The sequence below is a fragment of the Mchenga conophoros genome, linkage group LG12 (genome assembly GCF_057382185.1).
Source record: "Mchenga conophoros isolate Kocher_MC1m ecotype Shallow Benthic linkage group LG12, M_conophoros_male_GT1.1, whole genome shotgun sequence".
NCBI lineage: Eukaryota > Metazoa > Chordata > Actinopteri > Cichliformes > Cichlidae > Mchenga > Mchenga conophoros.
Genome location: NC_140537.1, coordinates 37,551,258 through 37,567,216, shown reverse-complemented (window position 1 = coordinate 37,567,216; position 15,959 = coordinate 37,551,258). Strand labels below are relative to the sequence as shown.

The 15,959-nt window shown below is 40.7% G+C and overlaps 1 protein-coding gene across 1 annotated transcript; it reads right to left on the bottom strand.

Moving 5' to 3' along the window:
- On the bottom strand, positions 1 to 9,703 carry LOC146563191 (uncharacterized). Its single transcript, XM_085295626.1, has 7 exons — positions 9,567 to 9,703; positions 6,450 to 6,648; positions 5,632 to 5,675; positions 5,139 to 5,198; positions 3,791 to 4,396; positions 2,340 to 3,590; positions 1 to 2,222 (listed from the first exon to the last, which is right to left on the bottom strand). The coding sequence occupies exons 3-7, from the start codon at positions 5,645 to 5,647 to the stop codon at positions 658 to 660; spliced, it is 3,498 nt and encodes a 1,165-aa protein (XP_085151752.1). The 5' UTR covers positions 5,648 to 5,675; positions 6,450 to 6,648; positions 9,567 to 9,703; the 3' UTR covers positions 1 to 657.
- Positions 9,704 to 15,959: the final 6,256 nt, after the last annotated feature.

Genomic DNA, 15,959 nt, shown 5'->3' with positions numbered 1-15,959 from the left:
TTTATTTTCCCCTTTTAGATTTTATTTATGCAAAATGTGTTTTAATGTAGCATTCAGGGAAACGTTTGATATTGTTGAACATTGGATTTTATTATAATGATTAGCACATTTAACAGTTTCAGCAATGAATTAATCACAAAGGGAAGAATTTACTGCAAGTACACATAAAATATTACAAATAAATTCAAAATGTTAGAAATTCTTCAACAAATGGAAAATGAGAATTTGACATGATATTGTGACTGTTAATGGAAATGTTTACAGCTTCTGTCATTACATAACAGCAACTCTGAATTAAAATGAAATCAAACTCCACAAAAAATACTACCTAGTCATGAAAGAGTCTACCTTTAAAATGAGAGAGTGAATAAAAAAGGTCAAAATAATACAGAAGAAAAAAAGGGGAAATTAATTTTTTTACATCAGTTCAGCTGCTGATAATTGTGGAATCATATTATTTGCTGTTACTTTATAAAGCTAAGAATCTTCTAACATACAATCAAACAAACTGGAGAACATGTAAAATAAAAAAATCCAAGAATGTGAACACAGCTACATGATGCACTGTGACGGAGGCCTGTAGATACTGCTGGGGTTACAGAACGATCAGTTTGTAATATCAGTGAATAATATTTATTGTTACAGCAAAGAAGAACATCAGCTGATGGTACACTTCTTGACTTTTACCACGTTGAGGTGAAGATAATCATCCGTTTCTTTTTGTTGTTTTTCTTTCAGGGTTTTGATTTCCTCCTCTTTTTTCTTTTCTTGGTCTTCTAATGTCTTGTACTCTTTGGTGTGTTCGTCCTGTTTCTGTTGCATTTCTGTTTCATGGTGTTGCTTCAGAGCTTTCAGCTCCTCATCATGTTTTAACGTCAGAGTTTTGAGTTCTTTAATATATTTATCTCTGAACTCATTGAACTCTTCAGCTTGTTTTCTGGCCTCTTCATAAATCGTTTTCATGTTCCCCATTTTGTTCTTGAAGTTTTCCTCTAATTCTTTTCGCTCCTTCTCTTCTTGTTCTCTTTTGAGTCGATCTTCTTCTTTTCTTTTGTTTTCATATTTTTCTATTTCCTGTTTGTACTTTTCTCGAAGCTTCTTCAGTTTCTCTCTCTCCTTCTGACGTCTCAGTTCATCTTCTTGATGCTGTTTTTCCAACTGCACTTTTCTTTCCTTCTCCCAAATCTCTCGTTTTTCTTTCATCTCTCTTTTAACCTTCTCCAGTTTTCTGTCAGTGATTTCCCTTTCCTTTGATTCTGACTTGATTTTTTTCTCCAGAGCTTCTCGTTCTTTTTCCCACTCCTGTTGTTGACGTTCTTCCTGCATTTTTCTTTTCTTTTCTTCCTTGTCTCTAAGTTCTTCTTCTCTCGTCTTCTGTTCTCTCTCAGATCTTTTGATGTTTTTCTCCATTTCTTGAAGCTGCTGCTCTCTCTGTTTTCTCTCTTTTTCAATTTCATGTCTCTGTTCTTCCATTCTTCTTTGCAGGCTCTTCTTTTCTTCCTGATGTTTCCTTTCAAGTTCTTCTCTTGCTCTCTGCATCTCTTCTTCTTTCTCCTTCAGGATCCTCTGCATTTCTTTCTGTATCGCTGCTTCAGCCTCTTGCAGCATCTCATTGGTGTAGTAGTTGCCTCCATTGTTCTTCACCATGGTGTCAATCTTTGTTATCAGCTCGCTGACTTGTGTGCAGTTTTGTTTGTCACGGTTGTTGAACACGTGGTATCTTCCTCCACAGTCAGAGATCAGCTTCTTGAAGGAATTATCACATTTTTTATCAATGTACTCATCAATGGTCTGATCATCAGCTTCCAGATCATCTCCTCTGGTTAAAAGAATGATGGTGAAGTTTTCTGAATTCTTCCCAAAGAATTTCTTGATTAGTTTCACTGTCTCCTTCTCCTCTGCTGTGAACCTGCCGACCTGTATCACCAACAAGAAGACATGCGGTCCTGGAGCCAGAAGACTGACACATTTCATCAACTCCTCATAAACTTCTTTATTTGACAGAGTTGTGTCAAAGAGACCAGGAGTGTCAACCACAGCAACAGGACGACCGTCCACTTCACCCTGTGCTTTCTGACAGTATGTAGTTACTGCCTGTTGAGCTGATTCAGCTTTAAACTCTTTCCTTCCTAGAATTGTGTTTCCTGAAGAACTCTTTCCACAGCCAGACTTTCCTATCAGGACAATCCTGAGAGGCTCTGTGTTCATGTTCTCATCATCACCTGTAAAAGAAGTATGTATGGGACTAAATTAGACTTAGGAGCCATTTTCTTGATAATGAAATACATAGCAGAGTATCACATTGAGAGAACAGTGAATATCAGTTACAGTTTACTTACCAGTGTCTGTGACCTTTGACCTCATCTCATTAAGCTCCTCCTGTAGAGAAATTATTTTTGTCTGCTGTTGTGAAATTTGATCCATTTTTCCGAATACAAATGTTGATGTTGTGTAACAGAATTGTTTGTTTTTGTCTGGTCTCATCTTTTCCACATGATTCAACAGATCTGGGATCTGCTGTTTGTTCTTAATGTTGAGAACAACATATCGTCCTCTATAAGTCTGACAGAGCTTCTGAATGTCTTTGTCTTGTCTTACAAAGTTACCAACAGCTGGATCTGTAGGATCTGAGTCCACAGTGAACAGAATCATGGTGAAGTCATTGACTCGAGAGCTGAATGTGTTCTGGATGGTCTCTAACTCTCCCTTGTCTTCATCAGTGAGGGGAGCCACAGGTAGGACCAGGATGAAGGCATGGACACCCTCAGGATCACAGAGGGAGATACACCTGAGTGATTCCTCCATCACTGCCTCCTGAGGTTTTCCATACAAGGCAGGCAGCTCCACCAGGGAAACCCAACGTCCACACACCTCTCCCTGATGTTTAACACACTCTGATGAGTTGGAGGCTGAATGAAGCTCAGTCTGACCTAAAATGGCCTTGGCTGCTGAAGTCTTCCCTGCTCCTCTCCTCCCACACAGAACCAGGTTTAAAGATGGTTTGATGAGTTCAGATTCTATTCTTCTGATCTTTTCAGGTGGTTGTTTTATGTCTTCAGCCTTTGGTCTGATGGTCTCTTTGGTGACTGTGAGGAATTTTCCTTTGTTCTCATGCACGATGTTCTCAATCTTCTCCATCAACTGTCGATGATCATTTTCAAACATGTTGTAGTGTCTACCTTCACAATCTCTAAGTAGAGAATTAACAGAAAAACGCATCTCCTCCTCATCCGTGATGATGACCATTGAGTGTTTAAAAGCATCTCCATTAAACACACTCAGAGTCAAACTGAGAGTTTTTCTGCTCTGCACAGTGAAATCAGAAGGTTTCACCATCAGCAGCAGAACATTTGGTCCAGGAGGACAGAGACTCACACAGCTCTTCATCTCTTCTCTCGCTGCTTTCAGAGATGGACTTAAGAAGTCGGGAGTTTTCACTACTGTTAAAGGTTTTCCTCTCCACTCTCCATCGAAAACTTGTCTGTCTGGAGAAAATCCTGAAAAATCATAATTTTTCTTCACAATAAAGTTACAGAGTGCTGTCTTCTTTGCTGAGTTTCCTCCAAACAGCAAAATGCAGAGTCCACGTCCTGTAAAGGAGCAAAGATACAAACAGGAAATTACTCTCAGACAGTCTGACTGATCCTAAAAGCCTTTTGGTCTTTCTTCACTTTTTCCATCTTCAGTAAATGCTGCTTCATGTTCTTGGTGGATCGTTCCTTCTGAGCACTTTAGAAAGTGTCTTTATGTTAAAATATCTACAGATAGAGTTTGGGGGTTTTTTACTTACCAACAGGCTGAGGATCATTCAGAGTAACAGGAGCTTCTTTTCTTTGTTCAGCGCTGGTGTGCTGACAGATCACATGTGTTCCATTGTTCGTTTCTACAATGCGTTCCATGTTTTCTAGTAACTCCCGAATGTTGAGGTTTTCAAGCTGCAGTGACCTGTTATTACACAGTCTGATCATTTCCTGTATAGGTGTATGATACATGACACGATGCCGTAAACCTGGACGCCTCACTCTGGGTGGTGATATCAGAACCAGTGAATGATCAAAGGAATGATCACTGAAGAAGTTCAGGACTCTGCAGAGTCTCGTTTTTTGATGCTCAGTGAAGTCTTCAGGCTGTAGAACCAGCAGGAACACATGAGGTCCAGGATCAGAGAGCCTCACACAGTTGTTCACATGTTCCTTTATTTTGTCCTCTGAGATGTTTGGATGAAGCAGATCTGGAGTGTTGATGAGAAATATTTCTTTCCCTTGAATGTGTCCACTGACTCTCACACATCGGTCCAGATCTTCCTCAGGGTTGAACTTCTCTCCCAGTATAACGTTCCCCACTGAGCTCCTCTCAGACCAGCTGTTCCCCAGCAGGACAGCTCTGAGCTCAGACACTGAAACGACAGCAAACACAAACACTGAACAAAGAATCTTTCAAAGTTAATACAAGCAGCAACAACATTATATCATAGGTTTTAATTAATCTAATTTTAATCATTTTCCACTTGTAACCACTGAGTTGTAATTATTGAAAAATGTGCAAAAATTGTCATTTTGTTTAAATATGTGTTATTTTTTTCTAGTATTTATGGATCATTACTGAGCCATAAATATATATTCACATGTGAGAATACTACATAAAGTTTGAGAGCTGAAAAATAAAATTAACCTCTGTTAAAAGCTCAGTTTTACATCCACAGAATCTGAAGACCTTTTTTTTCTTGCTTGGCACAATTTTATTTCTATAATCTCTTTTGAGCATCATTACCACAGGATACATCACAGTTTCAATAAATTGCACCAACTTCATGTCTGTGGCATAGAGCTACATGAACACTGGTATCCTGAATGTTTGATCTGTTAACATGAAGTTAAGGAGACATTTGCTGTAACCTCTCCCAGAAATGACCCCCAAAAGTTTACATAAAATAGTTTTCTTCACTTTTCTATACATTATATGAGCTTTAAATGTAAAGAGAGAAAGCAGAATCTGTGCACTAAGAGGTTTTCATTATTCCAAACAGGCTTCACACTTCCTGCTATATTTTGTCTTCACCTGCTCCTGTCTAATGTCTTCCACCTTAAATTGCCCAGTTAAAGTTTGCATTAAACATAATATTTTCTTTAAAAACTCACTGCTGGGTGGCACGAAATCCAAGCTCCTCCTGCGACGTCTGGGAAAAGTGTCTTGTGGTCCTGCAAAGATAAAGAAAAACATGCATTGTGCACTGAGACGTGTTATCCTGCAATGACTACATCAGATGGAACAAAGCACTTTTAAAGTCAACAGCTGCATGAACAGATCACATTAGTTCTGGGAAAGATTATTAAACATGACTGTTAATTTTCAGAAAACACATTCTGTCAAATGTTATTGGTTAAACACATTGTTAAAGCATGTTACTTGCAACACAGCAGCCTGGTTCAGCAAAGACACTCAGATGAGACCTGCTGTAAAATATTCACCTGTAGTCACATCGTTTATCCTCTAATAATCACTTTTTCTTCATTTTTTTCACATTTCTCCAAACAGGAGAAACCAAGAAACAATTAAATTACTGTCAGAGAGTGCTTGTAGAGGGAGGTAACTCACATATACTGCATGTAAGTGTGACAAAGTAAGACTCACCAGATGCTGCTGCCATGCTGTCATTCAGCTGCAGAACTCACTGACTGTGGAGTTAAAAAGAAAAAAACAACAATGACAGAGAAAACTGTTTGTTTTTCATGTTTGAACCTCTGACATCGAAGGAGTTTTGCACAGACGGTGCTGGATACAGACACTTGGATGGTTTTATGTAAATATTCACAACAAAGCGAACAAAAACTAGTCTTCAGAAGCACGACTGCCTGTAAAACATGGCAGAAAGTCCCTTTCAGACTGTTGTTCACTTTAAGGTGAATGAAAGTACTCTCAATGAATCATATTCAGTTCTTCCAAATGAACTCTCCTTATTTGAGTCAAGAATAAAGTTGGTGGGGTTCAAACTGAAATCCAAAACTTTTCCGTTTGAGTGTCTAGTGAAGATCATCCACCCTTATTTCAGCATTTACTTAGTGGGTTATTCTCAGTGTCATTTGGCCATGTTGCTATCATTACTTATCTAATATTACAGACTATCTGCAGGGCAAAGATATGACTGTTTTTCAGCAATAAATACTTCATTTGTCAGTGTCTCGAAAAACTCATTTAAAGGATTTGCACATGTCATCATATACCCAACACATGTAAGTTCTATAGAGTCTTGCTAATGACCTACTAATGTTCTTCAGGTGTGTTGCAGCAGAGACATTTAAAAGTTTCAGGACACCGGCCCTCGAGGACTGGAGTTTGACATCCCTGCCATAGAGCAGAAACCCACCCCAACCCCATCCCCCCTCCTTTGTGGGGTTTTCAGTCTGAGTCTCAGGATGTTTGTGTGTATTACTTCTAGTCTATGTACCCACCTTGTTTTTCTTGTGCTACAGCTCTCTGATCACAGCACCTGTTTCACACTCTGACTCCTGGGAAGGATTTCAGTATGGCACCTGCCTGCCCTCTTGCCACCGCTTTGCACTGGATCCCTTTTAACTCAGGTCAGCCCAGCATCGCTCTCTTCAGCTCACCCGGATCTTCAGCTGCTCCTCAAAGTGTCGCCAACTCTGCCTGCAACATGAGTCATATTCCTCTTTCAAATTCATTCAAGCCTGGAGAAGTTTCATACCCACAATAATCACCCACTCCTCTGTCCACAGTTACAGCTTTAGATCTCCACACTACGAGTTATGTTCAAACATCAAGCCCCGAATCCCTCATCAAGTTTATTCCTTTGCTTAAACTTGTAAATAAAGTTTGTGGAAATTGCTCTGCTGTCTCCACAGTCACATATTGGCCCCTTTTGACACTAAGCTTCTGAGCTCTAAGTTGTTGTGCAGTGTGTACAGTCAATCAATCAATCAATCAAGGCTTTATTCACCACGTGCAGGTTGCCCTGCAGTGAAATAGGGACCCCCCCAACCTTACACACACAACACAGACATCACATGGGGATACAGGTCGGAGATCGGCAGCGTTACAGAAAAAAGCACTTAAATATACACTACAATGGGAAAGTACAAGAGGAAAAAAAGAGACCTCTACTCATGCTGGGCTCCTGGGAGGACAGCATGAGAACAGGAAACAAAAAAACTCCTCTGCACAAAAAAGCACATAAATGTCCACAGCACAACATTATGGAGCACGTGACCAGCAACAGGGTCGGGTGGGGGGTGAGGAGGAATCCTAGGCAAACACAGCAGCCATCCTGCCCAGTGCTACCATTCCAGCGTGGGCTCAGACCCGCCGTGTTCCCCAGGAGGGAACAAGCATCGAAGGCGTTTGGAAAGGGAGGGGGGATGAGTGTGTGCATATCAGTGTATATGTATGTGTGTGTGTGTCCATAGTTCAGCTGAGACAGTGTCCTTCGCCCTGCCAGGCTAAGTAAACAGTCTTCCAGCCAACCCAGGTGGCCTTGCATGGAATGGGAAGAACAGACTCAACACAGTCGTTATCAGGGTGTTGTTGTTCAGCTCCAGCCTTGAGACCGCCGCTGGCGCCAAAGGGGTCTCCGCATGAAGTGATGGTGCTTTTTACTTTAGTGCGAACAGCTCATATGAATTTCAAAGCAGTTCTACAGTCCAACACTGGTCTCTCAATCTCCCATTGGAGAGCCGCGAGCTTCGCCATACTTGCGCTCTGTGATGTTGTCATTTCTTGTGCTCAAGGAGCCGATTCTGCTCTTGCTCTTGACGAAGGCGGTCGCACTTTTCTCCTCTCCTCCTCCTCTCCCTTATCTTCCCTGCTTAGCCTCTTATGTCCTTGTCTAGTCTCGTGGTTTTTGTATTAATTTTCCCTGAACACTCTCTCACAGTCTGTTCTCTAAAACCTAAAAGAGAATTATGGATTTGATCAACTGGTCCCTAAATGCAATTGACACCCCTTCTCAACGACAAGTTTGGGCTTGGGTGAGCCTGAGTGCTGAAGATATCTACCTATTCGGAACCATGGTAACAGGGTTCTGGCTGATCGGAGCTGGCTTGGCCCTGACTTATCGGAGATTTAAGAAAGCGGAACCGGCTGTTCAAACCCTCACAAGGCTGCCCGCTGGGATTGGAACGATGGGAGAGGCGTGAGTTTCTCAAAATGGGCTCATTGAGTGCAGCACAGATAAGATCTTGGAGAGGCTACGGCTGCCGTGAATACTCAGAATAAGATCTCTGGACGCATATTGGATGACATCTCGGGGAGGCTCACTGTCGTGTCTCAGACATTTGTGTTCACCTGTCCTGATAAAACACCTGGTCGCTGTGTCGTCAAATACATGCTTAACTGCATCTGCATGCACATCCAACAGCAATGTCGAGTAGCCCTGACCATCACTGCTGAGGTCATAAATAAAACCTCCAGATTTGCATATATGAGAACTCTGAGAGGTCAGGTTACTCTCTAATATTTGCTCCCACCAAGCTTAGAGGCTTTACTTGATGAGTTTGCCTCTGTTCAAATTAAACAAGGTAACAAGAAGTCTGTGTTTATCTGTACACAGTGGATGTTATCTACTCTGTGGTCAATGTTCACTTTTTCCAAACGTTATCATTTTCTTCTTTTTGCATGCTGTTACTCATCGACTCACAGGGCGTGATACATTTACTTTATATCTAACTGCAGGTCAAAGGTCGGCTTTATTAATATGAACGTGAGTTAATGATTTAAAAAAGGCCCTTTCTGAATATTCTCTGCTATCAGTTTTATGTTCCTAGATAATCTGAGACTAAGACTTATGAACCTTTTTAAAGATTAATACAAAAGTTTCAGACTTTGATGCAGAAGAGAAAATAACAGCTACGGTCACAAAAATAAAAATACTTGAATACATAAAAAGAAAAATACATCAGGTTATGATGGAAAAGCGCACGACCTCATACAAGTTGGGTTTTTTGCTTTTTTCCTACAGACTAACAGGAGGTCACACAGGTCACAGTGAGTATTACATTACTGTTACTCAGCTGTATTCCACGTATCGTATTTATTACTCTGATGTCCACAAACTGATGAAAAGAAGGAAAGCATCCATAACTGTGATTTTAAAAAAAACACACCAGATGGGACATGACTGTCTGGAACTTTCTGAAAACCAAATGTTATTTTGACGGCTCCTGGTTATTAACATGAATAGAAGCTGCACTAATACACACAGATCTACATTTACACAGTTAATATTCTTACAGTTAAATATTATACTTTTATTATTGACTTTTTTATTGCTCCTAACATTATGGCTGCAATTAAGTTCATCGTTCCTGGACTTTAGACTCTCCGCTCTTGAACAACAATGCACTGCCCGGCTGGATTAAAAGCGTTACTTTATTAAAATCTGAACAAATTTAAAACAGACGAGCTTTTTGACATAAAATTAAAAAAAAATAATTTTTCTGAATTTTTGTCTTTGAGATCAAACGTTACAAATAGAACCGCAGAGATCCTGCAATCTGTGCATGGACTGATTTTAGTTCTTATTATTGATCAGGTCATCCTGCAGATCTTACCTGAGCTGTGTGTCTGTGACATCACTGTGCTGGGAGCAGAATTCATGCTGACTCTTCAGGTCTTTTAGCTAAAAACAGTCGTCTTTTGTTATTCCACACGTTTCATGCGACACCTCTTCAAGGTGAAAGCTCACCTGTAACAAAGTCGTCTCAGCAGAGTGGGCGGGAGTCTCACTGCTGACATCAGCGTGACATCACTGAAACACCTGAACACCTGAGTCAATGTTAACCTGCAACGCGATCGTGGCTCAAGAGTTGGCAGTTTGTCTTGAAATCAGAAGGTTGCCGGTTCGAGCCCCGGCTCCGACAATCTCGGTCGTTGTGTCCTTGGGCAAGACACTTCACCCGTTGCCTACTGGTGGTCAGAGGGCCCGGTGGCGCCAGTGTCCGGCAACCTCGCCTCTGTCAGTGCGCCCCAGGGTGGCTGTGGCTACAATGTAGCTGCCATCACACCTGTGTGTGAATGACTGAATGTAGTGTGAAATGCTTTGAGGTCCTTAGGGACTAACTAAAGCGCTATACAAATACAGAACATTTACTATTTAACACCTCAAAGAAAACTAAGACTGAGAAAATTTACAAGTGAATAAAAACTGGTTTCTGTTAGATGAGGAGAACAACCTCTCCTGGTTAATTCCTGAATTGTAGTCTGTAAATGTGCAAAGTTACATTCAACCACTGAATCTATCAGACTCTCATACGACAGTAGGAGTGTAGATGGAGCACAGAAACAATTCTTCCTTATTTAAGTTTATATTTAATTTCCAACTGAGGATATAAAATATTCACAGTATGCTTGGTGAATTGGCACTGAACTCAATTTTATTACTGAAATTTGTAAGAATGCTGCCATGGGAGTGAAAAGTCATTTAGGGGATCCAACAGCAGTGTGCTAATGTCTGTGCAAATATGCAGTCAGATCATTTTAATAAATTCCTGCCAGGAGCAGCGCAAATTAGCAGCTCAAAGACGAGCACTGATGAAGGCGTGTGAGGGACAGATTGATGTCCTAAAAATAAAAATAGAGTGTAAGTGTAGGTTTTACATGTATTTCTCTCCTAGTAGTGTGGCAGTTAAGAAGAGTAAGAGGAGGCTGAAGAAGGTTTCTATAAAAGTGAACTCTGTTAAGGTCCTGAGGACTTAGACTCAGGTGGAGCTCAGGATTTATCCAGAGGAGAGCTGCATTATTAAAAACAAGCCTGTGTGGAATAGCTGATCTGTGCAGTGTGTGGAAGAGTTATTTACCATCAGATCCTGAACTGTCTGTGTGTTCATTAACATACCGTCAGGTCGCTCTTGTTAACAGCTGGAATTTGGCAGATGTTTATATACAGTGTGTATGGCTCTCAGGAGAGAAATAAAATAAATTTTAAAAAAAACATGAAAATCTGAGCGTGCACACTGCTGGAAAAATACATCCAGAGACCTGTCTGTCTGTCCTGCACTCTCTCTCTGTTTCTTTCTCTCTGATTGTGGAATAAAAGTATGAACATGTGTTTATAAGTTACACTTGTGTTTGAATCCTGCAGCTTATCACACATTTGATTTCCATGTGTGACGACTGCAAGTGTCCAGAGTGAGGACAGACTGAGGGACCCACTGCTGCACATCATCTGTGAGGCTTTGCAGCCCTGATGATCCACCAGGACAAACTCAGCAGTGTGTGAGGAAGAGGAGGAGGAAGAGCCAGCAGCAGCTGACAGATGGAGAGAATAGACAGACTGTTCCCTGTTTGTGAAGGACTGCTAGGAAAGTTTAACATAACTGTCTGTGCTGAATCAGTCTTATTAGGTAATGTTCAAATAATGTGATCATCCCAGTGTTTCCAGTGTGGGAGAAAGTACTCAGAGTACTCAGGGCCTTCAAGCTACACACTATGAAAGGCAGCAACAAGTTTAATGTTCAGAAACCTAAAGTATGTATCAGCAGCAGAATGGACCTAAAAATAAATGTTTGTTTCAGTTCTATGAAGCTTTGAGTATTTTGGATCAGTAGCACTGCTGTGTTTGTTGCATCATATTGCTGTAATTGTTTATATGCTTTATATATTCTGAGCTAAGTTGATCTATACAGGGAGTGCAGAATTATTAGGCAAGTTGTATTTTTGAGGAATAATTTTATTATTGAACAACAACCATGTTCTCAATGAACCCAAAAAACTCATTAATATCAAAGCTGAATGTTTTTGAAGTAGTTTTTAGTTTGTTTTTAGTTTTAGCTATTTTAGGGGGGTATCTGTGTGTGCAGGTGACTATTACTGTGCAGAATTATTAGGCAACTTAACAAAAAACAAATATATACCCATTTCAATTATTTATTTTTACCAGTGAAACCAATATAACATCTCCACATTCACAAATATACATTTCTGACATTCAAAAACAAAACAAAAACAAATCAGCGACCAATATAGCCACCTTTCTTTGCAAGGACACTCAAAAGCCTGCCATCCATGGATTCTGTCAGTGTTTTGATCTGTTCACCATCAACATTGCGTGCAGCAGCAACCACAGCCTCCCAGACACTGTTCAGAGAGGTGTACTGTTTTCCCTCCTTGTAAATCTCACATTTGATGATGGACCACAGGTTCTCAATGGGGTTCAGATCAGGTGAACAAGGTGGCCATGTCATTAGTTTTTCTTCTTTTATACCCTTTCTTGCAGCCACGCTGTGGAGTACTTGGACGCGTGTGATGGAGCATTGTCCTGCATGGAAATCATGTTTTTCTTGAAGGATGCAGACTTCTTCCTGTACCACTGCTTGAAGAAGGTGTCTTCCAGAAACTGGCAGTAGGACTGGGAGTTGAGCTTGACTCCATCCTCAACCCGAAAAGGCCCCACAAGCTCGTCTTTGATGATACCAGCCCAAACCAGTACTCCACCTCCACCTTGCTGGCGTCTGAGTCGGACTGGGGCTCTCTGCCCTTTACCAATCCAGCCACGGGCCCATCCATCTGGCCCATCAAGACTCACTCTCATTTCATCAGTCCATAAAACCTTAGAAAAACCAGTCTTGAGATATTTCTTGGCCCAGTCTTGACGTTTCAGCTTGTGTGTCTTGTTCAGTGGTGCTCGTCTTTCAGCCTTTCTTACCTTGGCCATGTCTCTGAGTATTGCACACCTTGTGCTTTTGGGCACTCCAGTGATGTTGCAGCTCTGAAATATGGCCAAACTGGTGGCAAGTGGCATCTTGGCAGCTGCACGCTTGACTTTTCTCAGTTCATGGGCAGTTATTTTGCGCCTTGGTTTTTCCACACACTTCTTGCGACCCTGTTGACTATTTTGAATGAAACGCTTGATTGTTCGATGATCACGCTTCAGAAGCTTTGCAATTTTGAGACTGCTGCATCCCTCTGCAAGATATCTCACTATTTTTGACTTTTCTGAGCCTGTCAAGTCCTTCTTTTGACCCATTTTGCCAAAGGAAAGGAAGTTGCCTAATAATTATGCACACCTGATATAGGGTGTTGATGTCATTAGACCACACCCCTTCTCATTACAGAGATGCACATCACCTAATATGCTTAATTGGTAGTAGTCTTTCGAGCCTATACAGCTTGGAGTAAGACAACATGCATGAAGAGGATGATGTGGACAAAATACTCATTTGCCTAATAATTCTGCACTCCCTGTAGTGTTACATCATATTTTATAAGGATGTTCTGTGTTTGTAGACTTTCTGCCCAGTTTGACCCATTTAGCAGAAGTCAGCCTGTTTAAGGCTCTGATATCTGTTCTGTATGACTTAAAGCAGTTATGACATGGTCTGATTTTCTTACCCAATAAAGGAATATTTCATATATCAGTCTACTCTTCATTCTATCAGAAACAGTTATCACAGCTCGTACATTTGCTTTTTACACATATATGTAAGCATTGAGCCAAATTTAGTAATGCCAACATACTGAAGGAACAATATTTGTCTCTTATATATAATACATCTGTATATACACTGTCACAGATACTCGTCTTTGAGTGAAGATTTAAGGTGATAGGACATATAAATAACTGCAACTTGAATCTTTGACACACAGTTCAAGCTCACTGCTGTGATATATCATAATAATCTGACAATATATATAATATTGGCCATATTATATTTACATTACGAAAGTGAGATGACTTTAGTCTCATGAACAACATTAGCTAATTGTTATTTACTAACTAATCTTAAATGACTGTTCAGTACAGAAATGAAGCCCAAAAATCATGTTTTACTGTCCTGTGGTCTCAGCCTCAGATACTTATCACACAAAGCTCGTGTAGAAACAAATGTACAAAATATGTTCTCCTTCATTTCTGTCAAACAAAGCTGTATGAAACGTTTCCAGCTGTTAGTATCATGGTTGCTAGGCAACCTGGGCAGCGCGACGGAGGCTAGACCGTCCCATTTCACAAGCCTACAAGCCTCGCACTTCCGGCCTCAGCGGTCTTTGAGTACGCGGCCCTTGAGGATCGTTGAGGCTGCGGCCTTTAAGGCTGCAGACCCTGAATTGTGATACAGCCACTAACACAAGACTGTCAAAGTTAAACAGGAAATAAGCGAACATAGAAACCAGGGTAACCAGACATAACACAAGGAATTCAGAGGAGGCACAGTAACAAAAACTAAAGCTTAGAAATCACAAAATACAAAAGCTAACCTAGGGAGCTACAAATACAAGAGACTCAACCATGAGAACCACCAAAAATAGAGAATATTAATTGTAAGCTGTATGTCTGGATTTTGTTCTTTGCGCCCTCTGGTGGTGAATTGTTGTCGCGAAATCGATCAACGTAGAGCAGTGTCACAAACCACGGAAGCCCCAGAAAAGTGCAATCAAACGATGAGTCAACATATGTCTTCTGACCAAAATACATGTTGTGGATACTTATAAAGCAGTGGGGTACACGCCCCCCCCCCCCCCCCCCCCCCCATGGCGTCAATGACAGATTAAAATAGGTTCCAGACCTTAGTCACAGTTAATCGTACATCTGGTACATCTTTAATAGCTATAAACAGACATAGAACTTCTCATTTTGATAACACCTTCCATACAAGGTAATAATCTTCAAGCCCTCAGGGTCTCTGAGGCTAATTATTGACTCTGATCATCTGTTACCAAGTAGAGTAAAATATAGTAAGACACCAAATGAGTTTAAGGCCTCAGGCCGGACACATTCCTAGATTACATGTATTATATGTACTGTAAGCATGCATTGCAGTTATCCTTCTATGTTCTAGTTTCCCTCAGCATGTATCACCTGGACAGTCACGCCAGTGAAGCTTAAGACCCTTAATGAACCGAACATCAACTCAAAATAAGCACAGATATGCAATGTGTATAAAATATTTCTAACCGTATTTGTAATAAAAGTTAACATAATGGAAGGGTCCTCAAATGGACGTCTTCAATAAACAACTTTAATGCAGTATCAATACTGTGAGAAATATTATTAAATGAAATAATGCTGTAAAGAATGTTATTAATGCAGTTATAATGATGCAGATTATATGGCAGCAATAAAAGAATTTCTGTATCTCCGCATTGTGTAGGGTACAGCTTGGTCTCCTCCCAGTCTCCTTTTTTGCTGGTGTCTGCATGCTGCAGCTCACAGTTAGCTTCACACATGGAGAAAGTATCGTTCAAAGAGTAGAAATAATTGAGAAAGAAGATGGAGGATAAGGCAATAAGGCCATAAAGGACTATTTAGCACCTCCTGGATGTCAGCTCACGAGGTTTGTGTGTTTTAAATGTTTTATTTTATGTAATTAAGGACTTTTGATTGATTGGCACTAAGTACAAGAGCGCATTTTAATGTTATGTTTTGTTTATTGTTTGTCCGTGAGCAGTTCTCAGGGGTTGCCAAGACCAGAATAAACCCTGTTCTATAACTACATCATGCGTACGTCAATCCTTGAGGGTGCTACATTAATGATCAACACAAAAACACTGGGTCACTGGACCCAGGACCATGACAGTACACCACTCTAAAGGACGGCTCCTGACGGCCCAAAAACCAGAGTTCCACAGTTCCAAAATGTTCACAGAAAACACTGGAGCTCATGAAAACAGTCGGCCCGGAGGTCGACAGCACAGGAATCCAAAGCAAAACAGTTCAGGAGGTCCACGGCACTGGAGTTCATTACACTGTTCAGGGGGCCGCCAGCGACGGAGCATTTCTGGAGGCTGGCTGTTCAAACTTTTTTAAATCATCGCTTTTGTTTTTCTTTGTTTGGGTTTTTTTTTTTTTTTTTTTTTTTGGGGGGGGGGTTGTTTTGTTTGTTTGGTTTTTTGCCTGTCCTGTTTGGTTCTTTAGCCATCAGAATTATTGTCTGAAGGCCAAGAAAGATCCCCAACGGATTTATTTTACCAAGTGGATCGTCATGGCCGTATTGGTCCATTTGACTGAC